Source organism: Pelophylax lessonae (genome assembly GCF_965119305.1).
Source record: "Pelophylax lessonae genome assembly, chromosome: 4".
In the NCBI taxonomy this organism is placed as follows: domain Eukaryota; kingdom Metazoa; phylum Chordata; class Amphibia; order Anura; family Ranidae; genus Pelophylax; species Pelophylax lessonae.
The window spans coordinates 377,704,877-377,728,308 of NC_138771.1; the positions used below are offsets into that span (position 1 = coordinate 377,704,877).

Sequence of the window (23,432 nt, forward strand, 5' to 3'; positions counted from 1 at the left end):
AAAAGCAGTGGTGGTATATAAATAAGTTCAAATAAAGTGCATAGTGCAAGGATCTTGGGAATGAAGAAAGTAAACGCAAGTCTCTTCACTGTGATTTGGTGTGATAACGGTGTTTTGTGCTAAGCCAAATGCTGGGTGCTGGTGACAATAAACAAATCCGAGGTATATGTGCAGATGGACATTACCGGGTACCTCCAAACAGAAAGTGCAGGTGATGGACCATGAGGGGGCCTCCTAACAGTGTGGTTGGCCTCTCACCTGTCACTTTCTTGTATAAAGCCTGTAGGTAAATATGGCTGCAGGGTTCCAGGGATGGGTCCCTCTCTCTTGGTTCCTGGTACTGGTCTGGTAAAGGAGGGGGAGTGGAGAGTCACTCCAGGGGTCCCAGGGTTCTGTGAATGGGGTCTCCTATGATCCTATGGATGGGAATTCCGCTACTCCTGGCAGTACTCCCAGAAATGGGGTACAAACAAGGAGCCTCTCATGGTGTAGCATGTCAGAAAATGTATTTAAATAAAATAGCAATAACTCACATTTAAAATCACTGTCAGCAGCAAGGTAAAACGAGTGTAGCTAACATGCGTCTTTTCCTCATACGTCACTTCCGGGGGTCCTATGCGTTGCATCACGTGACCTCGTGACTTCTTCCGGGACTTTTTTTTTCCCCATATTAGCGAGAGAGCCTTCTTTGTTTACTGTTCACAAATGCTGATGTATTAAAGTGGTTGTAAAGTCAGAAGTTTTTTTTATTTTAATGCATTCTTTGCATTAAGATAAAAAGCCTTCTGTGTGCAGCAGACCCCTCATACGTACCTGAGCCCATTACCACTCAGCGATGTGGCAGGAGTGTCTCGGCTGCCCGGGACTCTCCTTCCTCCTTGGCTAAGACGGCAGCGTGGCGCCATTGGCTCCTGCTGCTGTCAAAGTCAGTGAGCCAATGAGGAGAGAGAGGAGGGGGAGTGAATAGGGTGTGAATGGACACACACACAGCTGTGGCTTGGGTTGGGTGTCCCCATAGTAAGCTGCTTGCTGTGGGAGGCACTCAACAGGAGGAAGGGGACAGGAGAGGTGAAGAGAGACCTGAGAAGAGGAGGATCTGGGCTGCTCTGTGCATAACCACTGCACAGGGCAGGTAAGTATAACATGTTTATTACTTTTTAATGATTTCTCTTCAGTTTTTAGAGATGAAAACATGGTTTTGTTAACACTCTTAACAGTAATATCAATGATGTTTCACCAAAGGTCATTCTATTGTTGACTGAAAACTAGGTACAAAAATGGCTAAAAAAAACAATGTGAACAAATCACCAGGTTTAGACAGCCAAAAACTACAAGTGTAAAGACATTTACAGAGTTGTCCCATAGCCACTTTGTTATCTTGGTGGTGTGCTTAGGGTAGTTGTCCTGTTGGGATATGAACCTTCGCCCCAGTTTGAGGTCCAGGCTGCTCTTGCTTTTCACCAAGAATGTCTCTGTTAATTGCTGCATTCATCTTTTCCTTGATCCTCACTAGTCTCTCAGTTTGTGCCACTAAAAAACATCCCCACGGCATGATGCTGCCACCATCATGCTTCACTGTAGGGATGGTATTGGCAAGGTTATGGGGGACGCCTGGTTTCTTCCAGACATGACACTTGTTATTCAGGCCAAAGAGTTCAATCTTTGTTTCATTAGACCAGAGAATCTTGTTTCATGTCTGAGAGGCCTTCAGGTGCCTCTTGGCAAACTCCAGACAGGCTGTCATGTGCCTTTTACTGAGGAGTGCCTTCCGTCTAGCCACTCTACCATACAGGCCTGATTGGTGGAGTGCTGCAGAGATGGTTTTTCTTCTGGAAGGTTCTCCTCTTTCCACAGAGAAACGCTCTGTCAGAGTGACCATCGGGCTCTTGGTCAGCTCCCTGACTAATGGGCCATACACACTATACAATTTTCTTTAGATTTTTTCCTTCAGACTTACCAAAACCATATAATAGGAGGTCACACCTAAACACTTTCAATTTGTATGTAATCAGGCAGGCCCTTGCACTACATAGAAAAGGTAAATCTAAAGGAAATCTGACAACAAAAGTTAGATAGTGTGTATGCAGCTTTAGGCTCTTTTCCCTGATCGCTCAGTTTGGCCTGCCGGCTGCTCTAGGAAGGGCCCTGGTGGTTCCAAACTTCTTCCATTTACGGATGATGGAGGCTACTGTGCTCATTGGGACCATCAATGCTCCATACATTTTTCTGTACCCTTCCCCAGATTTGTGCCTCAATACAATCTTGTCTCTGAGGTCTACAGACAATTCCTTGGACTTCATGGCTTGGTTTGTGCTCTGACATGCACTGTCAACTGTGGGATCTTATATAGACAGGTGTGTGCCTTTCCAAATCATGCCCAACCAACTGAATTTACCACAGGTGGATTCCAATCAAGTTGTAGAAACCTCTTAAGGCCCCTTTCACACATACAGTCCGTTCAGTTCATCAGTTCAGTCACGTCAAATGTATCAGTTTTTCATCCGTTTTTCATCCGTTTTTCATCCATTTTTCATCCGTTTTTCATCAGTTGTTATCCGTTTTTCATCCGTTTTTCGTCCGTTTTTCATCCGTTTTTCATCCGTTGTCATCAGTTTTTCATCCGTTGTCATCCGTTGTCATCAGTTGACATCAGTTTTTCATCCGTTGTCATCAGTTGACATCTGTTTTTCATCCGTTGTCATCCGTTTTTCGTCCGTTCCGTTTTTTTGACGGATGAAAAATAGGGCATTCATCCGTTCAAAAAAACGGACATTGACGGAAGTGGATGAAAACGGATGTTAACTGATGATCATCGGTTGTCATCCGTTTTTACATAGAGATGCATTGATGTCCGTTTTTCATCCGTCAACGGATGGATGAAAAACGGACAAACGGACAGCATGTGTGAAAGGGGCCTAAGGATGATCAGTGGAAACAGTGGAAACAGGATGCACCAGAGCTCAATTTTTTTGTGTCATGGCAAAGGCTGTGAATACTTATGTACATAGGATTTTTTTTTGTTTTTTATTTTAATAAATTTGCAAAGATTTATAACAAATTTCTTTCACGTTGTCATTATGGGGTATTGTTTGTAAAATTTTGAGGAAAATAATGAATTTAATCCATTTTGGAATAAAGCTGTAACAAAATGTGGAAAAAGTGAAGCGATGGGAATACTTTCCAGATGCACTGTATATCTGGTCTCCAATAGTACACAGCCAATAGCAGTCTTGTGACTTGTGATGTGGGCGCACGCACGTGCCGATTGGCTAGAGGGGAAGCCAATAAGCGGGTCCAGCGGCTGCAATGTCCACCTGGGATCCTCTGTTCCTCCTATTTAGGAACACAGGTCTCTGAGTTAATCAAGTGAGCCCATCCCGCACACCATTAGAAATCACCCCCTATGCACACATTTAACCCTTTGATCGCCCCTGGTGTGAACCCCTTCCCTGCCAGTGTCATTAGTACAGTAACCGTGCATATTTTTTAGCACCGATTACTGGAGTAATGTCACTAGTCCCCCCCAAAAGTGTCAAAAATATCAGTTAGGTGTCCAATCTGTCCGCCGCAAAATTGCAGTACCGCTAAAAATTGCTGATCGCCGCCATTATTAGTAAAAAAAAAAATGAATACATTTTGGGCACCCTGCTCGTTCCCGGGCATCCCCGCGCGTGCTGGCCACTCGCGATCCCGCTCAGGAGAGGGAGAAAGGCAGACGGCTGATGTAAACAAAGCCGTCTGTCATTCTCCCTGATGTAACTGCAGAGACTATACGATCCTGCTATGTAGGATCGTATGTCTCTGTGGTTACATCACTAGCCACGCCCCCCCACAGTTAGAAACACGCCCCTAGGGATACATTTAACCCACTGATCACCAATAAAGTTAACCCATTCCCTGCCAGTGTCATTTTGACAGTAACAGTGCATATTTATAGCAATGATTACTGTAGTAATGTCACTGGTACCCCCAAAAGTGTTGAAAATGTCAGTCAAGGGTCCAATCTGTCCGCCGCAATGTCGCAGTCCCGCAAAGAAAATCGCATTACTAGTTAAAAAAAAAAAAAAAATAATAAAAATTACATAAATCTTTCCCGTAGTTAGTAAACACAATAACATTGGCGCAAACCAATCGAAATACGCTTATTGCCATTTTTTTTACCAAAAATATGTAGCAGAAAACAAATTGGCCTAAAATGTTAAAAAACGTTATTTTTACATTTTTTGGGGGGGAATTTCATATAAAAAAATGTGAAAAATATTGTTATTTTTTTTAAAATTGTTGCTCTTTTTTTGTTTATAGCGCAAAAAATAAAAATCGCACAGGTGATCAAATACCACCAAAAGAAAGCTCTGTTTGTGGGAAAAAAGGATGTAAATTTCATTTAGGTACAGCGTCGCACGACCACGCAATTGTCCGTTAAAGTCACGCAGTGCCGAATCGGAAAATAGGGCCTGGTCTTTGAGCAGCCAAATCCTCCGGGGCTTAAGTGGTTAATGGTAGGTTTATTTTAACAAGTGAGAGACAGAACAACAACAAAAATACCCAGAAAACGGGCTGACTCCCCCATTTACTTTCACGGCCTATGAGACGTGGTGCGGAAACTCAGCGGCACAAAGGGGTGGCATATCTCTGATATATTTAGCATTAATGTCGGAAGACTCCAAACTACCCTACATGGAAGCATGGGAAAGGGATCTGGCGGAGGCGTGGGGGGTGGAGGAGTGGGGAAATATGTTTTTCCGCTCTTTCAGGGGCATCAGAAACATATCCTTGATAGAAGCAAATATAAAAGGTTTAACTCGCTGGTACTTAGTACCCACGCGAGTCCATAAAATGTTTCCCTCCTCCTCTCCACTATGTTTCCGAGGATGCCGGGTTCCTGGCGACATGCTCCACGTGTGGTGGGATTGCCCGAGGTTACGGAGCACATGGAATAGAGTACACCACATGATATTCAAAGTCACCGAACTTAGAATCCCCAGACGAGCGGCTTATGCCCTGCTGGGATCTAGAGTGCCCAAGATTTCTAAACACCTGCAACAACTAATATTCTTTATTTTTCTGGGCACAAAAATGACTATTGCCGCAGCCTGGAAGCAACGAAAGGTGCCCATGAGACAAATCAGAAACAAAATCACGTGGATTATGTCCCAAGAAAAAATGGTGGCATCCCTGACAGACACGGTAACTACATTTGAAAAGATTTGGGAACCATGGGCAGCTTATGTGGGAATATCCCTTGTTCCGGGATTGACTTAGGCCATGAGGTTGGGGCGTGCCTCTCTGGAGTTCGGCTGCTTCCCCCTCCCCCTTTTTCTCTCTTCCTTTTTCTACTTCCCTCACCTTTCCTTTCTCGCTTCACTCTCTCTGTTCTTTTCTTCTTCCTTATGTTCAGCAGTCTGGGTCAGTTTTATCTTAGATAGGTCCAAATTTGTACCATATTTCTATGCAGTCCTTGACCCACCCGACGATGCTGTAGATTCCTCCCACCTACTCAGCTATGAGGGAGCTTGGACTCTTTAGCCACAACTTAGACTGTAATTACTCTATGCAGTCAGTCCTTCTCCTTATTGTTAACTTAATTGGTGCGTACTTGGCATCACAGCTCCCAGATACATCTCGGTTGTATTTCTCACTCTAGCCTCATCTACGCATTGTCATCAATGTTGGATCTGCTTTATTGTACAACAATCTTATGTAACCCAGATTGCAAATGTTTCGATTGTTATCTTCTTTATGTTCTTGCTTTTGCATTATTAAAATAAAATATTTGAAAGAAAAAAAAAAAAAAAATACCCAGAAAAACGCATTTAAAAAAGTTATGAATTGATTTGCATTTTAATGAGTGAAATATTTGACCCCTTCGCAAAACATGGCTTAGTACTTGGTATCAAAACCCTTGTTGGAAATCGCACAGTTCAGATGTTTCTTGTCGTTGGCTACAAGGTTTTCACAAATCTCAAGAGATATTTTGTCCCACTCCTCTCTGCAGATCCTCTCCAAGTCATTAATGTTTTGAGGCTGATGTTTGGTAACTTGAACCTTCAGCTTCCTCCACATATTTTCTATGGAATTAGGGTCTGGAGACTGGCTAGTCCACTCCAGGACCTTAATGTGCTTCTTCTTGAGCCATTCCTTTATTAGCTTGGCCATGTGTTTTGGGTCATTGTCATGCTGGAATACTCATCCACGACTCATTTTCAATGCCCTGGCTGAGGGAAGGAGGTTCTCACCCAAGATTTGACGGTACATGGCCCCGTCCATTGTCCCTTTATTACGGTGAAGTTGTCCTGTGCCCTTAGTAGAAAAACACCCCAAAGCATAATGTTTCCACCTCCTTGTTTTACAGTGGTGATAGTGTTCTTGGGGTCATAGGCAGCATTCCTTCTCCTTCAAACACAGGGAGTTGAGTTGATGCCAAAGAGCTTGATTTTGGTTTCATCTGACCACAACACTTTCACCCAGTTCTCTTCTGAATCATTCAGATGTTCATTAGCAAACCTCAGACGGGCCTGTACATGTGCTTTCTTAAGCAGGGGGACCTTAAGGGTGCTGCAGGATTTCATTCCTTCAAAGTGTAGTGTGTTACCAATTTTTTCTTGGTGACTATGGTCCCAGCTGCCTTGAGATCATTGACAAGATTCTTCTGTGTAGTTCTGAGCTGATTCCTCACTGTTCTCATGATCATTGAAAATTCACGAGGTGAGATCTTGCATGGAGCCCCAGACTGAGGGAGATTGACAGTTATTTGGTGTTTCTTCCATTTGCGAATAATTGCACCAACTGTTGTCACCCTCTCACCAAGCTGCTTAGCGATGGTCTTGTAGCCCATTCCAGCCTTGTGTAGGTCTACAATCTTGTCCCTGACATCCTTTGACAGCTCTTTGGTCTTGGCTGTGGTGGAGAGATTAGAATCTGATTGATTGCTTCTGTAGACAGGTGTCTTTTATATAGGTAACAAGCTGAGATTAGGAGCACTCCCTTTAAGAGAGTGCTCGTAATCTTAGCTTGTTACCTGTATATAAGACACTTTGGGAGCCAGAAATCTTGCTGATTGATAGTGGATCAAATACTCATTTCACTCATTAAAATGCAAATCAATTTATAACTTTTTTGAAATGCGTTTTCTGGATATTTTGGTTGTTATTCTGTTATATGCTCTATATATAAGATTGGCAACCACCTCAAATTATAGATGCGCTATATTACCAAAAGTATTGGGAAACCTGACTTTACACGCACATGAACATTAATGGCATCCCAGTCTTAGTCTGTAGGGTTCAATGTTAAGTTGGCCCACCCTTTGCAGCTATAACAGCTTCAACTCTTCTGGGAAGGCTGTCCACAAGGTTTAGGAGTGTGTCTATGGGAATGTTTGACCATTCTTCCAGAAGAAGATTTGGACGAGAAGGCCTGGCTCTCCGTTCCGCTCGAATTCATTCCAAAGGTGTTCTATCAGGTTGAGGTCAGGACTGTGCCGGCCAGTCAAGCTCCTCCACCCGAAACTCACTCATTCATGTCTTTATGAACCTTGCTTCATTGAACATATCACCATTTTTCCAGGTAAATATACTGTATTTCTAAAGGTGCTATTGACATGAAATGTTCACCACGTCAGTAACAACCCATGCAATCTATACAAACAAAGAAACCAAAATAAATAAGTTCAGAAATTAGGTTATGTGTAATAAAATGGAATAACACAAGGAAAAAGTATTAAACACGCTAACTGAAATGTATTTAATACTTTATACTAAATCCTTTGTTAGTAGTGACAGCTTCAAAATGCCTCCTGTTTGGAGAATCTATTCACATGCATTGCTCAAGTCCATTCTTTCAGTCTTCAAATCTTGAAGGTATTGTGGGCCTCTTCTATGAACTCTGATCTTTAGTTCTCTCCATAGATTTTCTATTGGGTTTAAGTCAGGTGATTGGCTGAGCCATTCTAGCACCTTTACTTTCTTTCTTCAAAACCGATTGAGGAGTTTCTTTGGCTTTGTGTTTGGCATCATTACCTTGCTGAAATGTCCACCTTTATCTTACATAGTTAGTCAGGTTGAAAAAAGACAAGTCCATCTGGCTCAACCAATAAAAAAAAACCCCAAAAAAAAAAAAACAGTAATGAAAACCCAACCATATAATCCCATATACACAATCCTATACCCGCAGTTGATCCAGGGGTATAGGGGGAAACAAAATTCCTACCTTATCCCCCCGAGAGACAATCAGATATTCCCTGGATCAACTTTACCTAACAAAATTTTAGTACCCACTTATATTAAGTATACCCAGGAAAGAATCCAGGCCTTTTTTTTTTTTTTTAAACCAATCTAGTGAGCTAGCCTGAACCACCTCTGGAGGGAGTCTTTTCCACATTTTCACAGCTCTTACGGTGAAGAAACCTTTCCGCATTTGGAGACAAATCTGTTTTCCTCTAGATGTACAGAGTGCCCCCTTGTCCCCTGTGTTGACCTTAAAGTGAACAACTCAACACCAAGTTCACTATATGGACCCCTTATGTATTTATACATGTTGATCATATCCCCCCTTAATCTCCTCTTCTCAAGAGAGAATAAATTCAGTTTCTCTAATCTTTTCTCATAGCTGAGCTCCTCCATGCCTCTCATCAGTTTGGTTGCCCTTCTCTGCACTTCCTCCAGTTCCCCGATATCTTTTTTAAGAACTGGTGCCCAAAGCTGTACTGCATATTCCAGATGAGGACTTACTAATTTTGTACAGGGGCAAAATTATATCTCTCTCTGGAGTCCATTCCTCTGTTAATACAAGAAAGGACTTTGCTTGCTTTGGAAACTGCAGCTTGGCATTGCATGCTATTATTAGGCTTATGATCTACCAGAGCACCCAGATCCTTCTCCGCTATGGATTCCCCCCAGTTAGCCCCCAAATGCATAACTTTACATTTATCAACATTAAACCTCATTTGCCACATCGTTGCCCAATGAAACAGTGCATTGAGGTCAGCTTGTAAGTTAAAGACATCCTGTAAAGAAGTTATTCCATTGCAAAGCTTGGTGTCATCTGCAAAGACTGAAATGGTACTTCTAATCCCAGGCCCTATATCATTTATAAAGATATTAAAAAGTAAGGGTCCCAACACTGAACCTTGGGGTACACCATTGATAACCTTAGACCATTTAGAGTAAGAATCATTAACCACTACTCTCTGAATTCTATTTATTTTAGCCAATGTTCTATCCATTTGCAAACTAATCTTTCCATTCTGTAGACTTTACCTTACACATTAGCCGTGTATGGGGAACTGTGTCAAACGCTTTTGCAAAATCGAAGTATACTATGTCCACAGCCACCCCTCTGTCCAAGGTTGTACTTACCTCCTCATAAAAAGAAATCAGGTTTGTTTGACAACTTCTGTCTTTTATCTTTTATGAATCCATGCGGTCTGTTGCTTAAAATATTTTTTTCCAGCAAGAACTCATCTATGTAGTCTTTTAATAAACTCTCCAGTACCTTCCCGACTATAGAAGTTAAACTAACAGGTTTATATTTACTTGGCAAAGACTTTGATCCCTTTTTAAACCTTCATCATCCTGGTAGACGGCAGAAGATTTCTATCAGGAATGTCTTGGTACATTTTTCCATTCATCTTTCCTTCAATGATATGAAGTTTTCCAGTACCATATGCTGAAAAACAGCCCCACATTATATTCCCACCTCCAAACTTCAACATGCTTTTTCTTCAGCAATTGAGTCTTGTCTGATGAGCGTGCATACAGGCGATGGCGGTTGAGTGCATTACCTATTGTTTTCTTCGAAACAACTGTACCTGCCAATTTCAGGTCTTTCTGAAGCTCTCCACAAGTAGACTTTGGCTCTTGGACAACACTTCTGATAATTCTTTTCACTCCGTCAGAAATCTGGAGCACCTGGTCGTGGCAGGTTTATGGTGAAATTATGTTATTTCCACTTCTGGATTATGGCCCCAACAGTGCTCATTGGAACATTCAGAAGTTTAGAAATACTTCTGTAACCAATGCCATCAGTATGTTTTGCAACAACAAGGTTGCAAAGGTCTTGAGAGAGCTCTTTGCTTTTAACCATCATGGGATGTTTGGTAATGAGACACCTTTTAATAGGCCATCAGTTGAGACTAAACCAGCTTATAAAAATTTGCACTGACAAGGGGCAGGATTGCTTTCCAATTACTGATAGATTTCAGATAGTGTCTTGGCTTTCCATGCCTTTTTGCACCCCTCTTTCTTCATATATTCAAAACTTTTTCCCTGTGTCATTCCATTTTATTACACATAACTTAAATGTATGAGATTATTTGTTTTGGTTTCTTTGTATGTATGGATTGCATGTGTTGCTACCAAAATGTGATGAAAATGTTATGTCAATAGCACCTTTAGAAATATATTTACCTAGAAAAATGGTGATGTGTTCAATACTCATTTTACATGCTGTATCCGTAGTGTTTACTTGTCTCTTTCCAGAGCTCTAAGTGTTTTTCTCTGGTGCTTGGTTTTCCAGACCCATGTGATAACATTTGTGATGGGGAGAAAGATAAGCACACAGTTTGTCTATTCAGAATACAGCTCTGCATGTTCCTTCATTCTTCTGCCTATGTGGAGGGGGAGTGTTCCTCCATTCAGTTCTCAAACAGTGTATAAGAGTTGTAACTGCAACTCTCCATCCCCTCCTCTGTACTCCTCACAGATGCAGAAGAATTTTATCACAACTGTACTCTTTTTAAGGGTTGTAGACAAGAGAAGACTGCAGATAAACAAGTAAAACGTATGTAGGAGGATTTGTTTCATCTGTGTATCACCTGAGGCCATTCACTTCAAAAAGGTATATGAGAGGGTTTTCAACAACTTTAGGTTTATGATGTACCAGAATGCCCAGATCCTTCTCAACCACTGACTTCCTCGGTTGTTCTCCTCTTAGAATGTATGATGCATGCATGTTTTTTTTAACCCCCCCCCCCCCTGCATAACTTTACATTTATCAATATTAAACTTCAGTTCCCACATAATGGTCCAATTAAATAGTACGTTGACATTGGCTTGTAAATTGGAGACACATCCTGTAAGGCCCCTTTCACACGAGCGGACTGATTGGTCAGTTTTTCAATCTGACCCTTTTTTGTCCTCTATGAAGCAGTGATCCTCTAAAAACACGGATGGGGATCCATTTCCCATCCTTCTAGCGGATCATATTGGATGTCAGTTGGGTGTAAAACGAACAGGCAGCCTGTTTACATCCGACTGCCCATAGAGGAGAGTGGGCTGTGTCTGTGTCCACTCTGCATAAATGGAGTGGACATGGACCAGCCATCCACCTGCTCAACGGGGTTCAGTGGACAGATTCACCACTGAGCTGGCAGAATACACCCTGTGTGAAAGGGGCCTAAGGATGTTATTCTACTGCATAGCTTGGTATCATCTGCAAACACTAAAATGGTACTTTAAATTCCAAACGCCAAATAATTTAAAAAGATGTTAAAAAGTATGAGCCCTAAACAATGAACCTTGGAGTACACCACTAATAACTTTTGGCCATTTAGAGTATGAATGAATATTTACTGAGTAGACTTTAATTTGTAGTACATCAGCCATGTGTAAGGAACTATGTCACACACTTTTACAAAATCCAAGTATACTACATCCACAGCCACTAGTCAATGTTTTGCTTACCTACACTTAAGAAATCAAAATGTTTGACAACTTCGGCCTTTCATGAATCAATGCTGTCTAAATCTTAAAATAATGTTTTCTGCCAAAAACTCTTCTAGGTTTCTTCTATTAAAGTCTCATGTATCTTTTGGACTATAAATGTTAAACAAGACAGTCTGTGGTTACTTGGTAAAGACATTGATCCCTTTTAAAATACCGGTACCACATTGGCCTTACGCCAATTTAGTGGTACAACGCCAGTCCATAAATAGTCGCTAAAGATTGACAACAATGGCTTTAACAGAACTCAAAGACTTTGAAGACACATGGATATAAGCCATGTGGTCCAGATGCTTTATTCACCGTTTGTTTGTTTCTGGACCTGCAGTTTTTAGCCATTGCGGTTCTTTTGGGGCTATGTCAATATTACTCCCATTTTCCTTTATATACACAGAGCTGAAGAAGGTATTTGCATTTACCTTTTTTTTTTTTTTTTTGTCCCAGGTCACCAAGTCTAAATTATCTTGCAACAAGCCTACATGCTCAGATTGGACCTTTTTCTAATAACATATTTGAAGAATTTTGGAAAGTTTGCCCTACTCGCTTTTCCAACCTGTCATTGGTTTTGAATTTTTGTGGCCTTGATTTGCTTGTTGCATATTCGGTTATATTATTTGTAACTTTTTAAAGATGATAATGTTCCTTAATTTTATTATCTTATTATTTATAGTTTTTTTTAATTTTGCACGTGAGCCACAAAGGTTTTATTTGTACCCTTTTAAACCTATTTCCCATGGGATTATATTTTGAGTGTTTGCATATAGTCAGTCAATTTAAAGCATTCACATTTCTGTTCTGTGTTCTTTAATGTCAAGATTCACTCCCAGTCTATATCTTGGAGACCAGCCCTCAGCCTTAGAAAACGTGCTCTCTTAAAATTAGCTGTTTTTTTCTTTCTAGTATATGCTTGTTGTTTACAGCTAACAATTAAAGAAATTATATTATATTCTGGTCAATGCTAAAGCCAGATGTTCTTCAATATGAATATTCGTAAGAAGCTCTACAGCACTGCTTGAGATTACTAGGCCCAGCGGAACATTATTTCTAGTTGGAGAATTTATAAATTGTACCATGTAATTGCCTTGTAATAGTTCTATACATTTCTGCACTGTTACTGCTCCAGCGGTGCCATTACTCCAGTCAGTTTCAGGGTAGTTAAAAATCACCATTATTATCATTGTCCCAGCCCTTTCTGTCTGTGGAGGGAGCAGAGTCTTCACCTCCTCATTAACACTGGCTGACCCGTAACAAGTCAACTTGGAAACCTATGCCTTGTGGCTGACTGGAGAGACTTCTAGGTTTAGCTTGCCAACTCTCTAGAGGACACTAGCAAAAAAACAGAAGCATGGTGGTTGTGAGCAGGGTTATTTTGTGCTGGATCACTTTTGTTTTCATTTTTGCTGGTGTCCATCTCTTCTGTAGGCAACTTTCTAACCTGACAGTGTAAAAATTCCTTTATCCCCCAGAGGACGAGAAAGAAAAGAAACTCAATTCAGCATTAAGGATAACTTAGGATATCTAACTATTTGTGCATTTCTTAGAGGATTTGGACACTGGTCAAGAAAAAAAAATGTGGCAGCCCTTCCTACAGCATGCCTTGTGGAAGTACCCAGAGCATAATAATCACAGACACAGAGTAATGGAATGTGTGCCCCTCAACGAATGCCAAGAAAAGGAGTTTTTTTTCTTCAGTCAGCACAAAACTCCCATTTTCTCTTTTATTGAGGGATATATAACGGTTGGGACATCCAAAAGCAGTCCATCTGAGGGGTGAAGCAGTCCCTGGAATTGTCTCGTGCAGAAAGGAAGAGTTGGGTAATTCTCGGACTGAAGAGTCTGAATCTAGGTGCAAAGAGTTACCCCTGGTGAAGAATAACTCTGACTTGTGCTTTGTCTACGATAAGGACCAGATATTCGAAGCGATAATTGCGAAGGTTTAGGACTTAATCTTTATAAGGTCTGGACAGTCCGAGCCACATTGTCGGTCAAATATTTCTATTTAGTGTGTGCCACCAGCGCAAAACAGTGAAAATACAATGATTATGTGGTTTGCTGCAGCTAAAGTGACTTCACTAAAAAGTAAAAATCTATACCAAATAAAACTATAAGTAGCTGTGCTAACTAATGCATAAATTATTGGTTCTCAAATCAACATGTAAAACAAATGTTCAAACCATAAAAATTCAACACCACTATTAATTTGTAGCAAACCAAAAATAAATAGTGTTATCAAAATAAAATGTCCATTAACAAAGCCACTCCATGCCAGTAGTGATATCTTGCATATAATCGCTTATATGGTGATTCACCCACGTTTAACGTGCCTATATCCACCACCTTCCAAAATTCACACTCACCAGATAACAGTGTAGTTAGAACATGGTCGATCTGTGGGTCTTTAGTCCCCGATTTGGATCTTTCCTGTGGTCCCAGGTGTATACAACAATGTTCCACCGGATTCTATAGACACTTCAACAAGCTCCTAAAATAGCCATCATTGTGCAAAATCCAAGTTTTTAAATTAGAAATCCATAAAAAGTAGTTACACTCACATGTACAAGTGCCCTTAGACCAGCAGTAAGTCTATCCAGCAATCTGCTAAGCCTGTTTAACCACCGCTCCGTCCGATGGAGTTGGTGTGCGATCCAAGCCTCGGTTTCAATGCGGGTCAGGAACCGGAAGTAGCCTCAGCGTCACTCCGCTAGCTTCAATGGGTTTCAGAAAAATTGCGAGTCATCAGGAAGCATCAAAGGGGCATGAAATTACCAAAGAGGCCATAAAGTGGCCCTGATAGGAGAGGGGCTATGATATAGCTAGTGGATTCCATGCAAAATTTCTGTGCCTCAATGAAGACACTTAGGGGTTCGTGGTTCAAAATGGGTCAGGTAATCCCTTCCGGACTGGGAACTTTCAAAAGGATGAAGAACCCATGCAACCACTCCTTCCCCATTCCTCCACAGGCACTGAGGCACTGGTGCCCTGCTGCAGAAGAACCTCAAGGGATTTCTGGTCGCTGGAACCCCCCCGTATCCCAAGGACCTCAGCTAGCTGTCCAAATCTCTGCAAAGTGAAGGTTTTGGGTACTTGTAAGTCCAGGGTTTTGTGGGCAGACTGTGGGCCAGGCTTGGACTTGACTTTGGAGGTTGATGCCTGGTATTAATAAAAGAGAATCTTGACCTCGGAGGAGGGAAAAACCTTCCCAGGCTGAGCCTTTGGATTCTTCTGCTGGTGTTAAGGGTATACTGGGTAACTTCGAAGATACACTCTCACTCAAAGGGTATAGGAAGCAGATACTTTTTGCATGCCAGTTTACCAGCCTAATGCTTGAACCAAAGAGTCCTCCTTATGTCCATTGATATGAGATTTATACACAAAATGAGATGAAAGATCTCTAATAACCTTTAAAGTAATTCAAGGCTGCAGACACAAGCTCCAAAGCTGGGCCTGTCAGAGAGAACAAGGTTTTAGAAATGGCCCCAAATCACTTGTTGATGGGGTCCTAAAGCACGGAGATGGGTGGGACAAAACACTTCCAGATCCAGAGAGGGTGCATCACCATATTTAAACAGGTCATCAGTCAATTGGGGGAAAAGCTTGTCGGGGTTCTTCCAGTCTCCATAAAAGACAACTGAAAACAGCCGGTGCAACAGAGAGGTTTGGCAGTCCTGGGGACCCTAACAAAGTCTGCATTAAAGACAGCACTGATAGAAGCTGCCAGCTGATTCTTGAGCTGTAAAGTGGGGTGAACCAAATCAATAAAAGCCAGGATGACTGATGCCTGCAACTCCTCAGGTGTAGAAATGTCTGTAAATGTTCTGGATCAGACACAGTCTCAAGGGCAGAAGGGCTCAGAGGCTCTTAAAGCTGCAGGAGGATCAGATAAGGATTCTGCAGGGGAAGGTGTGGGGGCATGTTTAATGCCTCTGCAATTAGAGTCAGTAATCAAAGTTGCAATTTGGCAAGAATATAAAATCCTACACAATTGGGATGGAATCCCCCCAAGAAAGAGAAGAGGAGGGGTCATACCTGATGGAGCTAGGGAAAACGCAGAGGAATGCTAAGGCTTAAGGGCAAAATTCCACACGGTCTATGTTGGGTCCATCAGGTGGTGCAATTCAAGCAGTGCTAGAATGGTTAGAGGAACGTAAGCTGGAGGAACCAAGGGCAGTGGAAGTATGGAAAGCTCATCAACCAGCTGTTGGTAGCTGAAGAGGTTCAGGTGGTCACAGTTGAGCAGGTCACTGTAGGCAGGCAGCAGAGACAAACTGCGATAGATCCACGTGTCTATTGCTGTCAAGAGCGTCAGCGGGAAGGTGCTTTCCCAGGGTTGAATGATAACAAAAAGGGCAGAGCACGTTTGCAACACCCTACTCAGCGAAAAACATCAGCTCTCAGTCTGCCTCTCAGCTCTTTGTCCCTTCTGCAGTAAAACGACAGAAAGCAGAAATTGTTAATGGTATCCAGTAGCCCTGGAAAGGAAGTAGCTCTTGATGCTTAGCACACACAAACTACTCAAAAGTGCTTCCTCACAGACAGGGTCACACCCAAGATAGTTCTCAGGGCTCTGAAGCTGTGTGGCCAACATAGTACACTCAGTTCTGAAAATTGCCACAATGAATAGACTGCTGCCTAAGGGGGTTACATTCCAGGCTAACCCCTCAATTGTCTAATCCACCAGGGTCCAGATACAGCCTCCAAAGCTAGTGCTGGGGAAACACTGATCTGAATGGCTGCAAACAGAGACCAGCTCAAACAGCCTATAGAGCAAGGCTATGCAAACTGTGGCCCTCCAGCTGTTGCAAAACTACAAGTCCCATCATGCCTCTGCGTGTCATGCTTGTGGCGGTCAGTGTTGCTATGCCTCATGGGACTTGTAGCTCTGCAACATCCAGAGGGCCACAGTTTGAATATCCCTGCTATAGAGGAATCTTAATTGAGGAAAAAAAATAATGTTTACTGAATAAAAAAAAAAAACATAGCAAAAATGTCAGACTTTTCGCCTGGACACTAGTTAAAAACAGAAGGGCGCTGATGAGGCGGTACTGATGGGCACTGATAGGCTGCACTGATGGGCACTGATGAGGTGGCACTTATGGGCACTGATGAGGTGGCACTTATGGGCACTGATGAGGAGGTACTAATATGCCGCACTGATGAGCACTGATAGGCGGCACTGATAAGCACTGATAGGCGGCACTGATGAGAACTGATAGGCGGCACTGCTGGGCACTGAGAGGTGGCACTGCTGGGCACTGAGAGGCGGCACTGATGGGCACTGGCAGATGGCACTGATGGACACTGACGGGTGGCACTGATGAGCACTGATGGGCGGCACTGATGAGCTTTGATGGGCAGCACCATCAGTGCCCACACTCAGTGCCCATAGTGCTGCCAGTCAGTGCTCATCAGTGCCTAGATGAGCAGGTACTGATGGGCACTGACTGACAGCACTATGGGCACTGATTGTGGGCATTGATGGGGGGCACTGATGGCGGGCACTGTGGGCACTGATGGGGGGCAATTTATGTATGCTTTTTACCTTTAGTAATCAGGGCACTGGTGATCAGTGCCCTGATTACATTCCTGTGTGTCCCGGCGCTGTGAGGCTCCCCCTCCTTCCTCACACTGCAGGCTCCGTGTGAGGAAGGAGCGCCGGCGATTTACATATGAGATCATCTCTCATTGGACGGCTTGATCACATGGTGAATGGCCGCTGTGATTGGCCATTCACCACGATCTGTGATCGGCTGTGTCCAAGGGACACGGCCGACACAGATTCTCCCCGATGCGCGCTTGCGGGAGCGCACAGTGAGACTCTTTCTGGGAGGCCGTTTATAAACGGCCTCCCGAAAATTCAAGTCCGCGCTGCAGCCGTATATAGGCCGTAGCGCGGATGGGAAAAAGTTAAATAAGAAAAACATTTACTTTTGAGTGAACTGGAGTACACTCAACCAGTCTTGGAAAACATTACATACATCTTTACTCTCCCTTGCTTTTTATATACATACTCCCCTCTTTAAGCTTGTCTAATATGTATATATAAAGATTTACAGACTAATCAATAGAAAACAAAGAACAAATGCTCAGTACCTTCCATGATAAACTTATCTCTAACCAATGTAGATTTGGCCTCTACAAACCCAAACTTTTACCTAAGAGTATAGTTTTGCGATAAATGGAGGTTAAAATATGACTAGATATGCGGATTTGTCCAGTGCTCAGCATAAAATCTTCAGTTTTACCCAAATTAATTGATGCAAAAATGAATACACCTCACAACAAAAACTACTACATCTAGTATTTTGTATGACTTCTATGGTTTGTAAGGACAGCACCAAGTCTTCTAGCCATGGAATGAACAAGTTGGCAACATATTGCAACATCTATCTTTTTCCAAAACTCTTTTAGAGCCTGGATGCTGAATGGAGAGTGATGCTCAACTTGTCTCTTCAGAATTCACCATAGGGGTTTGATTGGGTCCAGATCAGGAGACATACTTGGCCACTGAATCACTTTCACCCTGTTCTTCCTCAGAAATGCAACAGTGGCCTTAGATGTGTGATTTGGATCATGGTCATGGAAAAGTGCATGACAACCAAGGGAATGGAGTGATGGTAGCATCTTCTCTTTCAATATAGAGCAGTACATCTGTGAATTCATGATACCATCGATGAAATGCAGCTCCCCGACACCAGCAGCTCTCATGCAGCCCCACAGAAGGACACTACCACAACCATGTTTCACTGTAGACACCATGCATTTTTGTTTGTACTCACCTTTGCGAAGCCATGCAGTTTTGAAACCATCAGTTACAAAAACATTTATCTTGGTCTCATCACGCTAGACTACAGAGTCCCAGTAGCCTTCTTTTTCAGCATGGGCCCTGGCAAATTCTAGACTGGCTTTTTTGTACATGGGCTTTAGGAGAGGCTTCATTCGTGGACAACACCCATGCATGCCATTCCTCTGCAGTGTAGGCCATATTGTGTCACTGGAAACAATCACCCCAGTTTGGCTTTCCACTTCTTTAGCTAACTGCAGTGAACTTGTATGGCGATTTTCTTCAACCCTTCTCATCAGAGGTTCTGTCGAGGTGTTAACTTCCGTGGATGGCCTAGGCTTCTCTGTAAGATGGTTGCAGTTCTATCTTTGGTAAATTTATGTATCAATTTTGCTACAGTATTCTGGCTGATAAGTAAAGCTTTGCTGATCTTCTTGTAGCCTTCACCTTTCTTGTGTAAAGAAAATATTTTCTTTATCAGGCCTTGTGACATTTCTCTTCCATATGGTGCCATTGCTGACAGCATGAAATGGGAAGGGGTTTTCTTTGTTAAAGAATGCTCTTTTATAATCAACTGTCTGCTGGACACCTGTTTATTGAAGAAATACACCTACAGTTGAAATTGTTAATTAGGATTTTGGGGTCTAAAATGTAGCTTTGCTCTTAAGACTGTCATTGGGATGTATTCATTTTTGCAACATGGCCTTGAGTTAATTTGTAAGGAAAAATACTGTAATTTGTGTGTGTAAATTAACAAATCTTGGTTGCATTCAATGGCCTGCATTTGTGGGAGTATTTTGTATTCTAGTGTCCCATTGAAAATTTTGATTCCGAAAGGAAAGTAAAGGTTTTCTGACAAATCTGTTGGGTGTTCTCATTTATGCTGAGCACTGTTCATTTTTTTCTGTATGAACCTGTACCAATATACTATAGGCTAAAAATAATTCCTCTGTAGGATAAACTTGAGAAAAAAAATGTACAAACCTCCTCAGTTATCTTGGCATTTGTCTTCTCCAGGATCTCAATCTTTGACTGAAGGTCTGCAACTGTACAGCTGAGATATAAAGATTTACAGGTCAGCAGCCACAAAATGGTCAGTCATTTAGTCACTGTAGTACTGCTCGTAATGAATGTGTTGGAAATCATTATCACCAAAGATCATCCCCGTTACATCACAGAAATGGGAGGTAACTGCTAAGTATGTGTTTATCTGTACTGATTTCTAATATATGAATACATCATTTTTATTCAAGCAACATAAATTCCTACCTTAAGTGTCGGTTTAGCTCTTCCACATAGTGTTTTTGATCCAAAACTTTTTCGATTTCATCAGCTCTGTGGTAGAAAAAGACATAACAAATGTTATACTGCACTAATTATGCATTTATGCATGGTCTTAAAGTTCCTTATATCAAGCCACACCAAGCCTCAACAGAATTCTGATGAACAGGTCAAGTAACTGAAATTGATGTTTGATTTATATTTTCTAGGGCAGATCAAACCCACGGCTGAACTGATTAAAACCCTTGACCTATCAACTGTGGCTACTGAAGAATGTATTAAAAAAAAAAAAAAAAAAGTTTTTGTGCCCAGTTTTCAACTTTAACTTAATTGTTTAAATCACTTCCTTAATAAGGACATGGAAATGTAAAAGTTGTGAGGGTTTATCAAAGACGACTGCAAAAGCACAGGTACACTTTAAAATAAAGTTAGTTGCACAATTAACATCAGAGAAATAGATTTTACGCTAAGTCAAAAATGTACTTACCGTGAAATCCATTTGTCTGAGTTCATTGACGGACGCAGCACTCTATGGAGTTCTGATACTTCTAATAATGCTTGCTACTAAACTGATTACTTAGAGCAGTGAGGGGGGTTATATACCAAGCTAAGGACGGCCCATGGGAGTAGCCAGGTGTTTTTTGTTCTGCTTAGTCCTACTCCTGGAGGAGACAATATAACCCAATAGTTATAATTTATGGAGCGCTGTGTCCTTCGAACTCAGATAAATGGATTTTACCGTAAGTACAAAAATCCAATTTTTTCTCTTTCATTCATCAACGGACATAGCGCTCCATAAATCATAAGTAGGGTTGAGTGAACCCGGACTGTATTGTTCGAGATCGTACCGGACTTTTGGGTATTCGGTACCTGGATCCCGAACATTTCACTGTATGTTCGGGATACTGTCCGTTGTTCGGTAATGTTATTTGATGTTTTGGCGCGGTTTTAATGTTTTGGCGTGGTTTTAATGGCGCGGTTTAAACAGGTGCAAGGCAGCCAATCAGCAAGCATTTAACTAGTGTGCCCTTAGAAACCATCACAGCCATGCCTACTAATGGCATGGCTGTGATTGGCCAGTGCAGCATGTGACCCAGACTCTATATAAGCTGGAGTCACATAGCTGCGTGTCACTCTGCTCAAATTATACTAGGGAGAGGTTAGAGAATGTTGCTGCTGAGGGAGAGATAGGAGATTATTGTAGGATCAGGCTGGAGATTGCTTTGAGGGAAAGAATAGGAAGAATCTTCTTTAATCAGACAGCGATCTACATTGATTGTATTGTGTGGGGGTGCAGTGCACAATCTTTATGCCCTGACCTGAGCCCAGTGAGGAGAAGGGAGAAAAGAAAATGTATCAGTCTGTTAGGTGGGCGGCGTACGGTGTGTAGCGGCCATGTAATGCAAGCTCAGTGCATATGTGTCTGCTTAATCTGCATTTAAAAAAGAAAAAAACTTTTTTCCTTCATATTTTACTTTGACATACTGTTTAGACAGACACTGCTTCTTCTAATCTGCTCTTCAAAAAGCACCAACGTAAGGGAACAATTATTATTTTTCAGTATATAGGGGGAAAAAAAAATATATTTTTCAGTTTTTCATTCAAATGGGTTTTTTTTTTAATTCAATAGCGGAATAGAACAACAACAGTATCCAACCTGTTATTTTTCAGTTTTTCATTCATACTTTACTGTGACACTGTCATACAGCGTTTAGACACTGCTGTTCAAAACTGCTCCTCAAAAATCACCAATTAAAAAGGGAAAAATATAAATTTTTCATTCATGTTACAGTGAGATACACCAATTGGATACTGTTGTTGTATTCCGCTTATCAATAAAAACCCATTTAGGGGGAAAAAATGTAATTGCGGCCTAGTCTGCATATGTTACAGTGAGCTACACCCATTGGATACTGTTGTTGTATTCCGCTCATCAATAAAAACCCATTTAGGGGGAAAAAATTTAATTGTGGCCTAGTCTGCATATGTTACAGTGAGCTACGCCCATTGGATACTGTTGTTGTATTCCGCTTATCAATAAAAAAACAATTTAGGGGAACAAAATGTAATTGCGGCCTAGTCTGCATATGTTACAGTGAGCTACACTCATTGGATACTGTTGTTGTATTCCGCTTATCAATAAAAACCCATTTAGGAAAAAAATATTAAATTGAAGCCTAGTTTGTATCTGTACGTGTGAGATACACCCTTTAGATACTGTTGTTCTATTCTGCTATTCAATAAACACCCATTTAGGGAAAAAAAATAAACTGCGGCCTAGTCTGCATATTTTACTGTAAGATACACCCTTTGGATACTGCTGTTCTATTCCGCTATTCAATAAACACCCATTTAGGGATAAAAAAAAAAAATTGTGGCTTAGTCTGCATATGTTACAGTGAGATACACCCATTGGATACTGTTGTTTTATTCCGCTTATCAATAAAAACCCATTAAGGGGAAAAAAATTAATTGCGACCTAATCTGCATATGTTACAGCGCAACAAGGCACACAGGTCTCGCATGGAGGCCCAGTTATTGGTGGTGAATTGGTGCTGTTCCGCAGAGCGACTCACGCATGCGTGCTGCAGCTGGAACTCCACTATGGCCTGCAGCTGCTCGCACAGTCTGACCAGCATGTGCAAGGTGGAGATCCACCTTGTGGGCACGTCACATATGAGGCAGTGAGCGGGAAGGCCGAAGTTACGCTGCAGCGCTGACAGGCGAGCAGCAGCAGGGTGAGAACGCCCAAAGTGTGCACAGACGGCCCGCACTTTCTGCAGCAGGTCTGACATATCGGGGTAATTTCTAAGGAACCTCTGCACCACCAAATTCAGCACATGCGCCAGGCAAGGGATTTGTGTCAAACTGGCTAGGCCCAGAGCTGCTACGAGATTTCACCCATTATCGCACACCACCAGGCCGGGCTTGAGGCTCACTGGCACCAACCACTCATCGGTCTGCTGTTGAATGCCCCTCCACAACTCCTGCGCGGTGTGTGGTTTTTCACCCAAACAGGCAAGTTTTAAAACTGCCTGCTGTCGTTTACCCCTGGCTGTGCTGAAGTTGGTTGTGAAGGTGTTACGCTGACCGGAAGAGGAGGCGGTAGAGGATGAGGAAGCGGAGTAGAAGGTGTTAGGAACAGGAGGCAAACTGAAGCGCCCTGCAATCCTCGGTGGTGGAAGGACATGCGCCAAACTGCTATCTGCCTCAGGCCCAGCCGCCACTTCATTTACCCAGTGTGCTGTTAGGGAGATACAATGTCCCTGACCGTGCTTACTGGTCCACGTATCTGTAGTTAGGTGGGCCTTGCCACAGATGGCGTTGTGCAGTGCACACCTGATTTTGTCACCCACTTGGTTGTGCAGGGAAGGGATGGCTTGCCTGGAAAAGTAGTGGTGGCTGGGCACGACGTACTGTGGGACAGCCACCGCCATAAGGCTTTTAAAACTCTGCATCTCCACCAGATGGAATGACAGCATTTCAAAGGCCAGGAATTTTGGTATGCTGGCATTCAGGGCCAGGGATCGCGGGTGGTTAAGGGGGGATACTTCCTCTTCCGCTCCAGTGTTTGGGAGATAGAAAGCTGAACGCTTCCACGGGACATTGTGGAGATGGTTGTTGGTGACCCAGGTGGTGGTGTTGCTGGC

General features: G+C 42.3%; 1 protein-coding gene across 1 annotated transcript in view; it reads right to left on the bottom strand.

Moving 5' to 3' along the window:
• Positions 1-23,432, bottom strand: part of RUFY1 (RUN and FYVE domain containing 1) — a 372,133-nt gene that overhangs the window by 230,495 nt on the left and 118,206 nt on the right. Inside the window, exons 7-8 of the mRNA XM_082252884.1 lie at positions 19,771-19,836; positions 19,486-19,555 (exon numbers count right to left, since the gene is read on the bottom strand). Of these exons, the coding sequence (XP_082109010.1) occupies positions 19,486-19,555; positions 19,771-19,836 (136 nt within the window). The remainder of the gene's footprint in view (positions 1-19,485; positions 19,556-19,770; positions 19,837-23,432) is intronic.